The sequence below is a fragment of the Schistocerca cancellata genome, chromosome 1 (genome assembly GCF_023864275.1).
Source record: "Schistocerca cancellata isolate TAMUIC-IGC-003103 chromosome 1, iqSchCanc2.1, whole genome shotgun sequence".
Taxonomy (NCBI): Eukaryota; Metazoa; Arthropoda; class Insecta; order Orthoptera; family Acrididae; genus Schistocerca; species Schistocerca cancellata.
This window is the reverse complement of record NC_064626.1, coordinates 759,543,892-759,562,582: the sequence shown is the minus strand read 5'-3', so window position 1 is coordinate 759,562,582 and position 18,691 is coordinate 759,543,892. Positions and strand designations below refer to the sequence as shown.

The 18,691-nt window shown below is 38.0% G+C and overlaps 1 protein-coding gene across 3 annotated transcripts in view; it reads right to left on the bottom strand.

Moving 5' to 3' along the window:
- Positions 1-18,691, bottom strand: part of LOC126186300 (germinal-center associated nuclear protein) — a 304,544-nt gene that overhangs the window by 191,577 nt on the left and 94,276 nt on the right. For all 3 annotated transcript variants that reach the window (XR_007537424.1, XM_049928199.1, XM_049928198.1), the window contains exons 9-12: positions 18,190-18,393; positions 13,778-14,005; positions 9,446-9,504; positions 3,453-3,522 (exon numbers count right to left, since the gene is read on the bottom strand). Coding sequence is in view for 2 of the 3 variants with exons in the window: in XM_049928199.1 (XP_049784156.1) it covers positions 3,453-3,522; positions 9,446-9,504; positions 13,778-14,005; positions 18,190-18,393 (561 nt within the window). In the remaining variant the exon portion in view is untranslated. The remainder of the gene's footprint in view (positions 1-3,452; positions 3,523-9,445; positions 9,505-13,777; positions 14,006-18,189; positions 18,394-18,691) is intronic.

The window sequence follows — 18,691 nt, the reverse complement described above, 5'->3', positions numbered from 1 at the left end:
CTAAAAACTCTACATTCTCTTTTGTAGGTGAGACACTGGACAGATTCAACAACAAGTTGCAAACAATAATCGTCTTCTTTGATTTAACTAATGCATTTGATTGTTCTGATCACAAAATATTACAGCTGAAGTTGGACCATTGTGGAATAATAGGATTAACTCACAATTGGTTCCTCTCATACTTTAACAAAAGATAACAAAATACGATTCTCCACAGCAATGCGAACAGCTATGCGATAGCATCTGATAGGGCACAGATGTGAGTGTGAGGGGGAGGCAGAAGATGCCTCAGGGCTCAGTGCTGAGCCCACTACTGCTCCTTATATTTACAAATAATATGCACTGTAATATGATTTCATTCTAAAATATTTCTGTTTGTTGATGACATCAGCTTGGCAGTGAAGGGTGTTGAATGCAACAGAAGTAATGAATCAAATAGTGCAGTTTAAGGCATGAGTACATGGCTTGTACAAAATAAAATGATGCTAAATCACAGAAAGACTGTTTTTACAGTTTCTAACAAACAGTTCAATTAAACATGACATTGTTTGATTACACAGAATGGGCATATCATTGGTGAGTCTTATCAATTCAAATTCCTTGTACAAAATAAAATGACGCTAAATCACAGAGAGACTGTTTTTACAGTTTCTAACAAACAGTTCAATTAAACATGACATTTTTTGATTACACAAAATGGGCATATCATTGGTGAGTCTTATCAATTCAAATTCCTAGGTGTTCAGACAGTTAGCAAGCTGTCATGGAAGTTCATATTTAGGATCTTATTCAAAAACTGAATGCTGATTTATTTTGCTTTAGAACAGTATCTGCAATAAGTGATAGTCAAACACAAAAATTGTCTACTTTGCTTACTTTCATTCACTTATGACATACAGCATTAAATTCTGGGGTAACTCTTTCCATTCACAAAGGGTATTTTTGGTTCAGAAATGGGCAGTTCAAGAAATAAGTAGTGTAACTTCGCAAGCCTTTTGTCTACCCCAGTTCAGAAGTCTGGGAATTTTGAGACTAGCTTCTCAATACTTATTTTCTTTAATGTCATTTGTTGTTAACAACATGAGCTTATTCCCTTGAACTGGCAGCTTTCACATTGTTAATACAAGGCAAAAAGCAATCTACATTTGGGTCGCACTTCCTTTACTCTTGTGCGAAAAGGTGTGCTGTGGTTTGCTGCATCCACTCCAATTAGCTACCACAAGAACTAAAAAATCTTAGCATTAATCCGCACACTTAAGTGTAAACTGAAGAATTTCCTTCAGGTTCGCTCCTCTTTCTCCCTCAGGAGGTTCCTGGAAAAAGTACACTGATTTCTATGTTATATTGTTGATGACGTTAATATACACTAGGATACAGCTGCCTCTACTGATGTCTTTTATTCAACTAGCAATGCTATATCTGGCCTTCAAAAACTATGCAAAAAATGTAAAATTTTCTCAGTCACTATGTGCAAACTATTAGCCCTACACAGAAAATGAACAGGACCTTCTTGTAGGAAACGTAATGCGGTTAAATTTTATCCTGGAATACTTTTTTTGCTAGAAGCCACAGTTTTCAAGTTATTCAAGAAAATGTACAAAAGTGGCCTTCAACTGCACCTCCACAACCACTCTCAGCCCCCACCAGTCAGGATCTCTTGCATGTTGTTCATGGCACTCCCTCCTACCACTGTGGGAAAATTTGTGACTCCATGAATTGTTCCCCATATTCAATCGATTTTGATGTTCATTGACTTGCCTTGTTAGGCCACCGTCTTATCAAGCCCTTACAAATTGTAAAACTGACATTTTTGTTTCAGACATTTTTGTTTATTTTATCTAACAATTTTGTGAATTTTAACAGTATAAAATAAACAATTAAATCACTGTATTCATCCTATGCTAGTGGCCTAAATAGCCCAACCAATAGAGACTAACAAAGATCAAACATTCAGAATAGTTCGTGTAGTAAGAAATTTTTGTACAATGGTACAAGGGTGTTCCATAAACAACATACTAGAAATCCTGATTGATGAGAGATGAGTGTGGGGGTGGAGGTGCCTTTGAAGGTCACTTTTGCACATTTTTGTTGAATAATTCGAAAACCATGGCCTAAAACAAAAATGTATCCCAGTACAAAATTTAACTACATTAAATTTCCTACCAAAAAGTCCTGTTCATTTTTTATGTAGGACTAGTAGTTAGCATGTAGTGAGTGATACAATATGAAAGTCTCATTTTTGAAGGGCAGAAATAACACTGCAAGTTGCTTACAGTGATAATGTTAGGGACAGCTGAGTCACCCTAAATACTCACAGCTTCTCATATGCACGTGATTTGTGAACATTTTATTTTACCTATTACTACTTTTCTGATATTAATTTCATGTTTTGATACATTCCACGACTATGGAGACTTGCTCCTGAATTTGATCCTACAGAACTAGGTGTGTAAAATAAAATGCATGGCTACGTCATTTCCCCACAATATTCTTTCTTCCTGGAGTACTAGTCCAGCAAGGTGTGTACGAGAGATTCTGTTAAGTTTGGAAAGTAGGAGAGAGGTACTGTAGATGTTGAACCATGAGAGCAGTTGTAGGTCATGCCTAGACACCTCATTCATTAAGGGCATTACCTATGAATGGAAAGGTTCCAGGTTCAAGTTCTGACCTGACACAGTGTTTTGATGTCAGGCAAATTCTAAACAGAGCAGACTCTGCTCTGCTGAAATATTCATTCTGAAAAGGACAATTAAGCTGCTCATAGTAACAAATCAAGAGAGATACACAAAGACAAATATAATGCTACCTGCAGAAGTCTGTTATATGTTCTCAGGTACTATGTCAGAACTGATGAATGAGCTAAAGCAACATGAAAAGTGAATGACACTTTCAAGAGAACAACAGCATTTAGATTTATCATTCGTTTATTGTTATCATGCACTGTGATTGGGAAAAAGCAGAATCACTTACACAGTATTAGATATATCACAAGTTAAGTACCAACAGTGTAATTTTCAATTTTACTGCAGACTCACAATATCCAGCAGATACAATATTTTGTTGAAAGACACAGGTACTACCAGAATATGAAACCTCTTGATGATGAAAACTAAGATAGCAAAATGGGCACATAGTATGTTCTCATCAGACTTTCTGTTGTAGGTAATCTTAAGCCCTACAAGGTTTTCAGATTATCCATTCTGAATTAGTAAAGTGGACCATTACTGGTATATTTAATATTTTCAGAAACTTTGTCACAACTGTTCATTTCTTTTAAATGGTACTATAATGCACTGGAAGGTAATGTTACTATTATCACATAAACATTCCTTCTTTGTTAAAAAAGAACACAAGAAATGGTATAACCATGAAGCTTCCATTCAACTCCACCTCAACTGATAAAAAGCACAATTTACAACATAAAAGCGAAGGATCGAGAAAATAGAGCATACCTCTGATCTTAATGGTTCAGTGACACCTGTCTTCTCATCGTGCACAGGCACAGCCACAGCCACCTGGGTTCTGAAAATACAAAACACCTTTTTTTGCAGATGAACCAGTGAATATTTGCTGGAATATCTCAAGCAGATGAATGTGAGAGCATGTCCTTTATCATCAGAGGTAAATTATCAAACTGAATACAGCTGCGGAGAATAGTTAGTTGCTTCATAGTACTGCAGCTGTTTGCGTGTATCACTCATGAAATCATGGGCAAGCTTCAATACTCAAACTTTGCCCTTCTTTACAGATGTGCTGACAGTTCACCATTTGTCAATTATTGTGTTAATATTTTGACACTTCCATTATTCAGCCACTGAACTCTCCACAAAAACAGTAATTTGTCAAATGAGGAACCAGTTCAAGCGGCTTCCAAAATCTGTACTTCTATCAACCACTGATAAACGTTCCACTTCCCAACATTTCAAAGACTCACTGTCAATTGATTAAGACTGTATTATGATTCGTCACATCACCATCTAGTCACCACATAAGTTTACAGTGCACAATCATGATTAAGAAGATTACAAGAACTTGTGTTTATGTCATTCAACAGCTACAATATAGGCCTGTACAATTTTAGGATGAGAAGAATTTATCTGAAAGTATTCCACCTGCTGTTTCATTGTTACTTAAAAAACAGAGCACAGCCAAGGAAACAGCCATCTTCTTCTTCAAAACAGAATATAGTCAACTAAAATGTGACACACCAATACTTTTACATGAAAGCCACAACAAAAATATAAATACACCAAACCCTAACAAAATGATACTGCCCCATCCCTGCCATCAAAACCTCTAGGAAGAGATGAACAGATTCAACTCCTAGCCTCATTTAAGCAACTCACTTCATCTAAGTAACGCTAAGAATGTCTCCCATCAGTGGCTTAATTTGCTGTTCATTCTTCCTTTGTCATGACTGCTCTCAGTAACATGAGAAACTACCACTACACAGCTCTCACTTTAAGATCTCTTGGGTGTGTCTTGCAGCTGAGTTTCTGATCCAATATTGTGCTCAGTAATTTCACTGCTCGTATAAAACCATGAACATGACTGTCAGTAGCAAATCCAATGGATGAAAACATGATATACACAGCTAAAAACGAGAAACAGATGTTTTCCACTATGGATTCAAAAAAACTGTAGTTTTCTCCCAGGTTTTTAATCCTCTTCACTTTTAATCACATCTGATGAATAGTAGTTATTCAGTTCACAGATGAATGGAAAGTAAAAAAATACAAACCACTTAAAGGCAATGCATTGAATCAAGCTTCTTACGGAGATTATTTTGTTGTTAATAGTTATGGTAGGAAGAATAACACTTTAAATACACCATCCTGAACAGGAAATCAAACTATTCATGCAAATGTAAATGTGAAGCACATAGTATTCCAGGAACTATATGGAAAAAATCTGCCAAACTCCGACAAAAGTAAATAAAGCAACCGACATGAATACTGAGTATGTTGTCACACAACAATACTAAATAACAATATTAAAGGCAGACCACTGCTACTGCAATTCACATAGCTTATCAATACATAACACATATTTCCATGCTGCTATGAAACACTACATATCTAAATTACAAAACAATATAATACGTAGTTCAGCAAATAGTAGTAGTAGTAGTAGTAGTAGTAGTAGTAGTAGCTTTGTAAAAAAGGAAAAGGGATAATGTAGACGATTTTAGACCTACTTCTATGCCATCAGTGTTTGCTTAAGTTACTGAAAAGGCTGTGTATGTAAGGATAACTGATTATTTTATATCACACGATCATTATTCACAGTGTTGAGAATGGCTGTGATGATGTGTCTGAGTGGGGTATGGTTAAATGGGGGATGCCCCAGAGATCAGTATTGGGGCCACTCCTGTTCCTTATTTATATAAATGATGACACTAGCTTAATAGTAAAGGATGTTATGTGCAACATTGGCTCAGTTTCAAACAGTGTAGTTCATGATCTAAGTTCATGGCTTGTAGAAAATAAACTAAATCACAGTAAGACCCAGTTTTTACAGTTTCTAACAATTCAACAAAACCTGATTTCACAGAATTAGTGAAACTGAACAGCTTGAACTTCTTGTTGTTCAGATAGATAGTAAACTGTCGTGGAAAGCCCACGTTCAGGATCTTGTTCAAAGACTTAATGCTGCCATTTTTACTATTCAAATTGTATCTGAAGTGAGTGATAGTTCAACACGAAAATTAGTATACTTTGCTTATTTTCATTCGCTTATGTCATATGGTATTATATTTTGAGGTAACTCTTCCCATTCTAAAGGGATGTTTTTGACTCAGAAACGGGCTGTTCGGACAATAAGTGGTGTACGTTCACAAGCATCTTGTCGGCCACTGTTCGCTAGTCTGGGTATTTTGACATTAGCCTCTCAATATATACATTCTTTACTATCATTTCTTGTTAACAATATTACCTTATTTCCAAGAATAAGCAGCTTTCACTCTGTTAATACTCAGCAGAAATCAAACCTGCATTTGGATCAGACTTCCTTAACTCTTGTGCAAAAAGGTGTGTGGTATACTGCTGCATCCATTTTCAATAAGTTACCACTAGAATTCAGTTGTTGATTGTGTTTACATAAACTTATGGCTTGACTTTTTTCAAGTTCATAAACATTTTATTTTTATTTGTTATTACTTTAATGTTGTAATTTCATGTACTGACACATTCCATGGCCTTGGAGATTTGCTCCTCAATTTGGCCCTACATTCCGTTGGCAAACTGCTGACCAGTCTACAACAATTACGTGAAACATCTTTGATTAAAAACAAAAATGAAATTCAGTTATAAAAGATGAGTAACAGTTATCTACAAAATAAACAGCACTGATAGTCATGTTAGAGAGTAGATGTATGGTGTTATGTGAGAGTTAAGATGGCTAGGGTAACCAACATGGTTAAAAGGAAATGATACAACATTACTAGAAGAAGTAAGACATATTGCCATTATCAGACTGGAGACACACCAAAATTCCAGCAGCAGTGAAAAGGTAATTAAAATATTCCTCTTCCTGTTTTTCATAGGATGTGACAATAATTTCTAAACACTGGTTTGGCATTTAGAGAGCTTAGTTGAGGCTTGCCAGGATCTATGATACAAGCAATATTTGCTGTCATGTACTCGAAAGGAATAGGACCCAACACATTTCAGTGATGTTTTATCTCAAAGCTACGATCATATAATTATAACAAGAATTTTGTGCAAGGAAAATCTCATGAGCATGCCTTATATGTAGAACAATCGCTCATGCCTACCATTCACTGGAAATCACTGGGGAGAGCATCTGCAACAAGCATGCCAATATGTTGGCCCAACTGCACACACATTGAAGGTGAGCTTGGATTTAAATTGGAAAGAGAAAGCAGATTTTGATTTTTGAAAAGCAAGGGTCCATTCTCATACATCAAACATTCATAACATAGATGATCAGAACTCCACATTTTTCTCTGTGGGACTGTGAAAGAGCAGGCCTATAGACATGATATCCTACATACATATTTATTCATTTCCTTCTGTTAGTGTTGTATACGGTGATTTCTTCCTGCATGATGATAACACTCACGCACAACTGCTTATCTAGAGGACAAATATCTTCATTATCTAAGCAGTTCAGCACTGCTTGACTTCTATAGTTTTCTATCTGTGTCAAAATAAGTGATTCAGGTTTCCCACAGATTACCATTTGAGCAACAGGTTTTGGAGCATATGTCATTTTGACAATATTCCACGTGGCCATTGCGAAGCACGCACTTTCTTTCCCATTCATTCTCAACATTGACTACCATATAATCATCTAAAACAACACATGACAATTGTCAGGCCAGGATTACAACCTGCATTTCCTGCTTTCGACAAGTAGTCACATTAACCAATAGTTAGTTTGTTAGTTGCATGTTTCATAGATCATACTCCCAATAAATGTTGTGATGTGGAATGTGTCAACTGAACAAACATAGAACATCTACATTAGGCACAGGTGGCAGGGGTTGGAAAATGGCTCATTTGCAGGAAGTCTGGCACCCAGACTGTAGCCTGTTCCACAGCTATGCACTGGCTGAATGCACACAGGCTCCAGTGTGACCGCCAACTGCCCTCTAGCTCACACTTCGAACAACGAAACTTGCCGTTGCTGCTACCCATCAGACAGTGCCATCACACACCTTTGATGGAATCATCAGCCGGTGGACGTCCATTAGCTGCTCTTGTGCCTGAACCTGCATCTCAATGGCTCACATGCTTACAGCCTCATGGTACAGAGCTGCTGGTCATTCACTCCCGTCGAACCACCACTTTTGACGACTGTGGACTTCATTATAGTGTGAACATCGTCATGTTGGTCTTTCAGTAGTACTCAACTGTAGCCTTTAATCCTCTGAAGATATATTGAGCTTAGTTCAAAGTTAGTAAACAAAGAGTTGTTATAGCAATGTGTGAATTCAATCATACCAGTCACACCATTCAGCTAAGGATATAACAGTGGCCACGAGAATAATGGTTTTGTGTCACAGCACTCTTCCCTCATCCGCCAGTGGCCAGAAGTGACGAAGCTAACAATCCCATGTGTGACGCACACAGTTCCTGTGGATTGTCAGTACAATACCTGTTCAAGTTGACTCACTGCAGTGCCAACTTTTGCCTTCCTTAATGTTGAGCCCAACACTGCCATGCCATCGCATTTTGCTCTGACCATGGAACTACAACAGATGCTATTACCGAGGGTGGTGACACCCAGACAGGACAAGGACAATGAGGCTACTTCTTCACATGTGTTTTAGCATTTCCAGATGTGTCTTCCCTCGTTTTTGCATTGTTCCTGAGTGTATTCTCTTCCTTGATGTTGAAAGTCTGCACGGTTTTCAGTGGTTCCTTCGTGTATTTCTCATATTTCTGTGTATGTTCAAGTCCCATTTCACTGCAGTATATTCTTTTGTGTGATTGAACGTTTTACAATTACCATGTCTGTCTGGTTGCTGAAGTCATAATTGTCTCTGGACCTTTCATTTTAGTGTCAGGCAATTCCGGACCTGCTGCAGAACATCTCTCTGCTCACTCAGGTTCTACAGACTTTCCCACAGTGTTCAAGTGGGTGTGATTAACAGCAGCGTTTGGACTGTCCACCCAAGAGTTTTATTTGTGCCAAGCTCAGCCACCTTCCATCAAGCTTGTTTGCAATGTTGTTGTGCTGTCTGGCACTCCGTTTATTGTTCACACAGTTCTCTGACAGAAGTCCCTCTGGTGTCAACACAGCCCTTGAATGTTCTCTCATCCTCTGCCCTGTCGTGGCTGTCCTGTCCTCTCCAGCCCTGTCGACCCTGATGCCTGCTCTCTCAACAGCCCTGTGGAATCCTGCTACCTCACACGCAAAATAATGTATGTCAACCAAAGCAAGGATGACACGAAAAGCAGACTAGCACAGGCAAAGTGAGCATTCCTGGCCAAAATAAGTCTACTAGTATCAAACACAAGTCTTAATTTGAAGAGAAATTTCTGAGAATATATGTTTGGAGCACAGCATTGCATGGTAGAAACTATTGATTATGGGAAAAATGGAAAGAAGAGAACTGATGCATTTGAAATGTGGTGTTACAGAAGGATGTTGAAAATCAGATGGGCTTACAAGGTAAGAAACGAGGAGGTTCTCCGCAAATTAGCAAAGAATGGAAAATGTAGAAAATACTGACAAGAAGATAGGACACAGTGATAGGACGTGTTAAGACATCAGGGAATAACTTTCATGTTGGTATATGGAGTTGTAAAGGGTAAAAACTATATGAGAATGATAGCAATTGAAATATAGCAGACAAATAGTTGAAGATGTAAGTTGTAAATGATAAACCAAAGTGAACCACAAAAATTGTATGTGGATATAGTAAACTGGTCGTTTTTCCAGTTTTACTGATCTATAACTATGTATAGACACCTACCTGATTACTGGTTTATCAAGCACTTTGTTGAATAATTCTGTCTTCTGATGGTATGCAATCTGCAAATGAAAATTAATTATACAAACATCATTTTAAAACAAATATTTATATTATTATCTGGCTGCCTTCAACCTGACTTATAATGGGCAACATGTAGGTACAGATTTAAAATTATAAAATTAAATCCCCATTTCATTTCATTCCTCAGTAAATTTGTAATAAGGTACTCAATATAAACGACATTCCAATAATAATAATAATAATAATAGTGTAAACTTTCAAGGCCGGAAATATGACAATTATTAAAATTTTCTGGGCTGTTATTCTATGATCAGATGAATTTCACAGTTCGTATTCCATATGAAATTCAACTGACCACAACGTTGATCAGTTGGAAGATTTTAATAAGTGTCATCACACAAATTACACTTCTGAACCTGTCAGTGAAGAATATTGAGTTTACAATTTATAAACTAAAGTTTTGAGTTAAACAAAAAATTTTATATTTTAATAAATTTTACATTTGTTAGTATATAAGAAACAGTGCTTCTATTTACAGACATTCTTTCAAGCATTGATTGTCTCATCTTATGACTGGATGCACAAAAATGGTTCAAATGGCTCTGAGCACTATGGGACTTAACATCTGAGGTCATCGGACCCCTAGAACTTAGAACTACTTAAACCTAACTAACCTAAGGACATCACACACACCCATGCCCGAGGCAGAATTCGAACCTTCGACCATAGCGGTCAAGCGGTTCCAGATTGAAGCACCTAGAACCACTCGACCACAATGCCCGGCCTGGATACACAGTTTATGAAATTGCCATTTAACAGTGCTGTTTCTCCCTTCTTCCTAAAATTTCATGCAATTACTGATCTTATAGTCAGAGTCACTTTATCATATACTGAGCACTTATAAACAGCTATGGAGTCATCGCTGTAATGATTTTCATATAGACTACAGAGATCCTTACATATCACAGCACACTAACCAACAATATGATTTTTTAAACCATCCTGGGTTCTTCAAACTTGTGCACAGACTTCATGTGTTAGCTTATTCTAGAGGAAAAAGACTATCACTGTCATATCAGATGAACATGTAGGCAATAATGCCTTCATGTCCTCCTAGTGACCAAGAAAGAGCTGGTCAAGTGCTTTCCTAGCAACAAGCTAATAGTGAGCCAATTCCTCTAAGAAAGCGGGTTGCACTTTGGTAACAAACTGCATGTTTGTGTTAAGATTTATGCAATGAGGTAAGGTGCAATTACATAGTCTTCAACAATCCCACAACAAACACTGACTCTCCATTGCCACCAAAGTTGGATCTGCAGCCCAATAATGCGCATTTCTTACACTCAGATGTCCATGATTTGGTTCCTACATTAGTAAAGAGAATACTTTGGAAAAGTACCTATTATCCTGACATCACAACAGAACTGAAAGACAGAATTACACTTATTTTCTACAATCCCACTGGTTAATCTGCTGGTAAAAAATGACACAAAATGGATAGAAGCTGTTTGCATGCAAAACGCAAATATTACTGGACTGACTCACTCAAAGGGCATTTGCAGTTTTTCCAATGCTACCTCATAGATCAAAGATACCAACCATTTCCTAGATCGTCTGAAATCCATGCCCACTCTACTCCCACCACACACCTTGCTCGTCACCACTGACGCCACCTCCCTGTATACCAACATCCCCCACATACATGGTCAGTCTGCTGCTGAACATTTTGTCAGCAGAACCCACCTGATTCCAAACCTACGACATCCTTCCTACTCACTTTAATCAACTTTTTACTTACCAACAACTACTTCCCCTTTGAGGGGCACACATACAAACAGATCAAGGGTACGATGGCTCCTTCCTATGCCAACCTTTCCATGGGTCGCTTGGAAGGGGCTTTCCTGGGATCCATAACTCTTCAGCCCCTGGTTTGGTTTAGATACATTGATGACATCTTTATTATATGAACTCATGGTTATGCTGACCTGTTAAAATTCCTGGAATCTCTAAATGCCTTCTTCCCAGTTAAATTTCACATAGTCCTATTCTGAATCCCATGCCACTTTCCTTAATGCCGATATTGTCCTCACAGAAGGCCAGCTACACACTTCCGTCCTACCAACAAACAACAGTACTTACATTTTGACAGTTGCCATTCTTGCCATGTCAAATTTTCCCTCCCATACAGCCTTGGCATTCAAGGCAAACATATCTGTTCGGATGCAGACTCTTTACAGCAATACACCACCATTCTCACGTTAATTTCGTCCATCTCAGCATTTCTTCACAGTAACTACTCTCTTCTTAACTCCATTTAGTTTTCTACATCTTTCTTTGTCTTACTCATCTAATTTTCACTGTCCCCCTCCCACCTCTGTTACGTACAATGCACATAGCTCCTGGATGATATTTAAGCAGTAATCTCTGTCTTGCATATTAACCTGTCTCTCAGGTTTTCAAATCTTGTCTAATGCAGTCCCCAACAATCAGTCTTTCCTTCTCATTCCATGCGGTGAGTCTCCCCTGACCTGTGGTTTTGGGAGACTTTTCAAAAATCTACCCCTTTTCCTAGACCTCTCCAGTCATTCTCCTCCACCCCTCTTCATTTCTCTTCAACCCTTCTACCTGAAGAAGAAACCACCAGCTCCGAAAACTTGCCTTTTTATAATCTTCTTTTATGTACGTATTCTGCCACTACTTGGTGTATAGATTTTTTATCTACCCAATTCAATTATTTTATCGGAAATTCATTGTTTTTGTTGTTACAACATTATTTTAAACTACACAGAAAATACATGTGATTTAACGATCACAAAGCACAACAAATAACATATGCAGCTCAGCCTGATGACGCATTATGGCAACTGGAAGGGACACATGCAGATGAATCGTCATCAGAACGAGTCGCATGGACCATCGGTTCCACAGCGGGCCACACGGTCAAATCACCCGTGTGCGAGGCCTTATGAGAATTGGGTGATAAATGAAGAACACAGCTCAGCCCCGCAGGCATAGAACACAACCAAATCGCCAGTGTGTAAGGAGTCTTTCTTCACATCTGGATATTAGTACTTTTGCTCTCAAAATGAACACCAATTTTTCAAGCTATTTTCTTCACTTGCATACCACCAAAAAACTTTTTTTTTTCAAACAAAGGAAAATAAAGGGTGGAATGTAACAATATAGAGAAGGAAAGTTGCTACTCACCGTACAGCGGAGATGCTGAGCCGCGATAGGCACCTCCCCCTCCCCCCACTCAAACATGAAATCTACATCTCACTGCTAGCATTGTGTGTTCCCTTCCATTGTGGTACTACTTTGTAATTGGATGTAAATTTAAGATTGGGGCCAATATCTGAGATTTCCTTTCTGCTATAATCTCATGTCAAAAGTTTAGATATAGCCCGTATTAGCGCAAAAATGTAGTACCTCAATACACACAACTCTACTGTCTTCTTCAAGTTTCTTTTGCATCCTCCATAAAGAAGTACAATATTTTTCTCTTGGTTCATTATGTACGCTGCCCCAGCCCCCTGAGTACACAGCTATCAATACATGCAAACTACATACACAGAAACTAATTTACGATTTCTCTGTACCCCTTTCACACTGGTATAATGGTTGTGCAACACATTGTTTCCCTCTAATCCAATGTGATGTATATATTTAAGAAATAACGACGATCAGCATTTGGTTTGATATTGAAAACAAGTAAGCCCTAAGTTCTAAATATTGTAATGCCTCTGGAATTACTTGTTGGAGTTTGGATAGTGAAATGTGGTTTAATTTATATCACTGGGATCTACAATACTAGCAGCAGAAATAAGTATAGTTCCCTTTGAAAATTAAAGGTAGATATCAACATTTCTGCAAATAATGTAATTGCAATAAGTTATAATACCTTGTACGGTTCTGGAAATATTTGAAACAAACAGCGGAATCATCCTTAACATGCCTTTCTCCCAAAATGTAATATAAATGGGTTCTGGAAATATATGAAGTGAACAAATGAATGCATATTTCCCAAACTGTTATATAAATTGTGACAAATATACACACAGTTCTGGTCATGATTATGAAATAAAATATTCCTGTAACAATGGCAAAAGCAGGTAGAAAAATTAATTTTAGTGTGTGTGTGTGTGTGTGTGTGTGTGTGTGTGTGTGTGTGCGTGCGAGAGAGAGAGAGAGAGAGAGAGAGAGAGAGAGAGAGAGAGAGAGTTCATCAGTTAATAAGCTCTGGCCTCTTCCACTGTGTTAAGCGTACTTTTATTAATTTATTTTTCAAATTTAGCTAGCATAATTTCTTACCTCATGTTTTTCAGCTGACTGTATTGGAACTTCAGGCACAATCTCATCTGTTTCACTTCCTGCATCACCCTGGCGACTAATTTCTTTCAGAATGTCTTCACGCAAATGCAATGCTTGATCCGTTGCATCATAAGCGTCTAGCATCAAAATACCATTACTGTCAAAACTGTTGTGAGGTGTGTGGCTTTTGTAATAGTCGTTACTAGGTGCAGGGCCTCCACAAATTACCTAATAAAAGACTTTTTGGAATCAGACATATAGCTTAAAAGAAAGACTAAATATTGATTAACAATAATGGGATAAATGTAAAATAGCACTATGTTGTAATTTTGATTTCATGTACAAGTAAACATTTTCATTTCAAACAACTACAATGTTCTAAACATTGTGTCTGTTCACATTTTCACACCTATCTCATTATTTCCTTTCCTTTAATGTTGTTCATACCTAATATGATATTGTTCTGTGCGGGTAGCCACCATTTGGAGTTGTTTATTAGTAACACTATATTGCAAAACTTTCTTTTCCTTTGTTCAAGGGACTGTTCCCCAGACTCAAGCTCTGGAAACAGCCTATGCTGATGGCTAAAGCATAGTTCCCACAGTCGGACACCGCTGGTGAGGCATACCAGCACACATCGCCTACAGTAAGCCAACCAACAGAGAACGTAAGAGGATGTCACGTGAGTGTCTGGAGGCTACAAGACTACTGACACTCTTTCTGCCCTCAGCCTCCCCTGCAACTTGCATGCTTTACTTGCTCCCCCATGACTTTGTTAGAATGTCCCATCTAAAGCCATTGGCCGTTTGACTGCCTTATCTACATGCACCCTCTGTATTCTGTACCATGAATTACATGTTCTCTATTAAGCAAATCTTCCTGTTCTTTTTCGAAAATATCCTCCTGGATGCGCACTCCTAAGTCCTTCCCTGCCCATCCATATAGTTCTTTACCATTCACAACAAAAAGTAATACAATAATCCATCAAGGTTACTGGTAACATACTCTTCATTCTTCTGCATAGTAATAGTAAAGCATATTAAATGTATAAATATTGTTTATTGCATTAGTTTCTGCATATTAACTATAGTTAGAATAAAAAGTGGTACTAAAATTCAGTTCAAAATAATTAAACAATGGTAAATATGGGATGGAATGTAACAATATTATGAAAAGTATAGTTGCTACTCATCATATAGTGGAGATGCTGAGTTCCAGAAAGACACAACAAAAAGACTGTCCGAAAGTTAGCTTTCAGCCAACAAGGCCTTTTGTTAGAAATAGACAACACAACACAAGTGTACACGAGCACAAATGCAACTCCCACACACGACCACAGTCTCTCCCAGCAGGAACCAGACTGCAAGCAGCAGTGCATTATGGGAAAGGTAACTGGGAAGGGGTAAAGAGGAGGCTGGGACAGGGAGGATGAGGGACAACAGGGACGGTAAAGAGCTATTGGGAGCATGCAGGGATGAGGTGGAGAGTAGGCAGCTGATGCAGTCATGAGGTTAGACAAAAGGTGGAGGGAGGGGGGGGGGTGATGCGAAAAGGGAGAGAAGTTAAAAGACTGGGTGTATTGGTGAAATAGAGGGCTGCGTAGTGCTGGAATAGGAACGGGGAAGGGGCTAGATGGGTAACAGACCTGTAATAGACCGAGATGCAAGACCTGTCCCATACATATTGCCACCACCACCTACTCCAGCCTGGTTACAAAGAATACCTATCCCATCAAAGGCAGAGCTATCTGTGAAACTAGTGATGTGATCTACAAGCTAAGCTGCAACCACTGTGCTGCATTCTACGTTGACATGACTACTAACATGTTGTCTGTCCACGTGAATGGCCACTGACAAATTGTGGCCAAGAAACAACTGGACCACCTAATTGCTGAGCACGCCGCCCAGCACGACGTTCTTCATTTCAATGATTGATTCGCAGCCTGTGCCACATGGATGCATCCCACCAACACCAGCTTTTCTGAATTGCACAGGTGGGAACTTTCTCCACAATATATCCCAAGTTTCTGTAACCCTCCTGGCCTCAACCTTCATTATTCACTGTCCTTAACCATCTAGCCCCTTCCCTTTTCTCATTCCAGCACTACACAATCTTTTTGCTTCTCTCCTTTTCCACTACCCCTCCTCTCTCCCCCGTCCTCTGTCTAACCTCCCGACTGTATCAGTTGCCCTACTCTCCACCTTGTCCCTGCATGCTCCCAGCAGCACTTTACCATACCCCATCCCCTGCTATCCCTCCCCCTCCCCACCGATAGATAACTTTCTGACAGTCTTTTTGTTTGCTTTTCTACAATTCAGCATCTGTGCTATATGGTCAGTAGCAACTATCCTTTTCATAATATAGTTCATAATAATTAATAATAGTTATGAGTAATAATTATTTTATGCCACCAGGAAATTAATTTAAAATTACAATGATTTATAAGATGGATATTTATCTTGAGAAAGAGGAAGACAGAAAGAGAAAGAAAGAGAGAGAGGGGGGGAGAAGGAAGGGGGGGAGAAGGAACATGTTAATTTATTACTATATAATATGAACCATACGTCTTGATACACAAGAATGGCTTAATCCCTCCACACAGGAAAGGTATCATAAAATTACCTCTTTGGCTACCCTCCTTGATAATCTGTGGCCACCACAGATTCCCAAGGTCTCAAATTCTAATACAATATGAGGATTATCTATCTGGTGAACATGCACAGGCACAAGCAAACTAGGCTTTATACAGTTTAGTTTAGAGACGGTGATCCAGAACACACCATAGCGTTGCTTGAGGAATGTCAAGTTAATCACTTGCCTTTGTTATTTATTTTCTAGCATTCTGGTCAAAGTAGTTTTGGATACACACCGTACTGCTATCCACCCTGAAGTTTACATTTGAATATGCAACTGTACTCCTCGGATTTTTGAAATCACTCAAATTTACTTATGAGAACGTTACCATTTGTTCAACAGATATCAGAATGCATGTTGCATCTCTACAATTCAATCACATTTAGCAAACTAAATTACTTAAAATGTGAGTTCCCAACGGACAGTGAATAGAAACACTGCAGTCTTGCTTGGAAGAGCTCTGTAGATGAATCAAATCTCTGAATATTTCTCTGTTCAGTAAGGTTTGAATGGGAGCCATACTTGCAATTAATCAAAGATAAAAGTTCAATTATATCTGTATTTGATTAAATCAGACAAATCATTGAATGTACGCAAATACTAAAAATTCTTTAATGTAAATAAAAGAAAAGAACAGAAATAATAACAAAATATAGTGCAGGTGGAAATTACCACTTCAGTTACAAGGTTCTTTTTATTCTTCAATTATTAAACCATGGCCAGTTTTGGGCTCTTACATGCCCACCATCAGGTGTGATAACTTTGTGCTGTGACCCAAGTGCCGTGATAGGCAAGTACAGGACGTGTGTACCACCAGTGACTGCAGAGCTCCATGTCCTGCACTCGCTCTCATGATAAAACACGTTCTATACTAGCTGAACCAGTATTTTCAAACTCTACTATAATGCTCAGTTGCGGTGTTCCTCCAGCAAGACTGTTTGTAATAAAAAAGCATATAGTGATACAAAGGATCAAGGCAAGATGGTGGAAAACCGGTATTGAACACCAGAAATTGTGAAGAAGAAATAATGAAGGATTTTAAGGATAAATTCATATTACTTGCAAGTAATGAAGGAACAACTAACAAGTGACACTGCATTGTTAAGAGAAAAGTAAGATAAGGAGGAATTAATCTAATACATGGAAAGACTACTATAACTGAGAAATCAGGATGGACACATACAAAATAATCGCAATATCAATCACATTACATTAAAAATATAACAAAACACAGAAAGCAGCAATGATGACATTTAGTCCACTGGTATTAAACATGAGAACAATGTAATGCAATATAAGAACTATACATTTAAAGGAACATGAATTATAAAAACACAAACACATGCATGGCTACACAGTCCCAGTATTGCAGCCTGACTGCGCATTAAAATAGTTTCCCAGCAAGAAAAACAAACTGTAAATAGAAGACAGGCAAAAATGTAGTTTTAGACAACTCGGTAAACTAGAAGGAAGGACTACCTACTGCAAAGAATAACAGCATACAAATCAATGAAGGACAAACTATCCAGACAAAATAGAAAAAGTACTCACATTCAGGGTCATAAAATTAAAAACAAATAACAACACTAGAGAAAAGTGTACAGGTGCTGTCCATATACAGAACTCAAGATTGTGGAAAGCATTAAATAAGATGACATGGCATGACAAAAAATCCTAAAATTAGTTACATCAGTTCCAAGTATAACAAGATAAAGTCAAAACAAGAAATACAGCACTGTGTTCTTTTACATTTGTTTGACATCAAAAGTATAACCTACCTCTGCTACAGAACAGTCTTTCTTGGTGGCAACAAGTGAAACAGACCGTCTCAATTGAGGCGGAGGCTGTGTTCTGTTAATACTGTTTTTCCCAGTTAAAATTATGTCTTGTCCCTCCACTTTTAGCCCATAGGGTCCACAAAATTCAACAGTCTCTTCATCATCATCAAATGCAAGAATCTTGGTGAGTGCAGACACTGAAAACTAAAGATATGTATAAATAGCTTAGTGCTGGTGAATATTTTTTAATAGTTTATGATCCTGCATCACACAAATTTATGGATATAAAGCAAGCCAATAAAAAAATATGTTATGGTATAATCTAAATAAATAAATAAAATAAAGTTTCCTGGTTGGACGCAAACTGGTCGCAACCTATGGGAGTGATTTGATAAAAACAGTTATTAACCCACATGTATCTGTAACACAAAACTTGAGCTATTGTTTGCTAAATTTACCTTCAGCTTATTTTTTCTTCTGTGATTCATTTCGTAAAAGCATT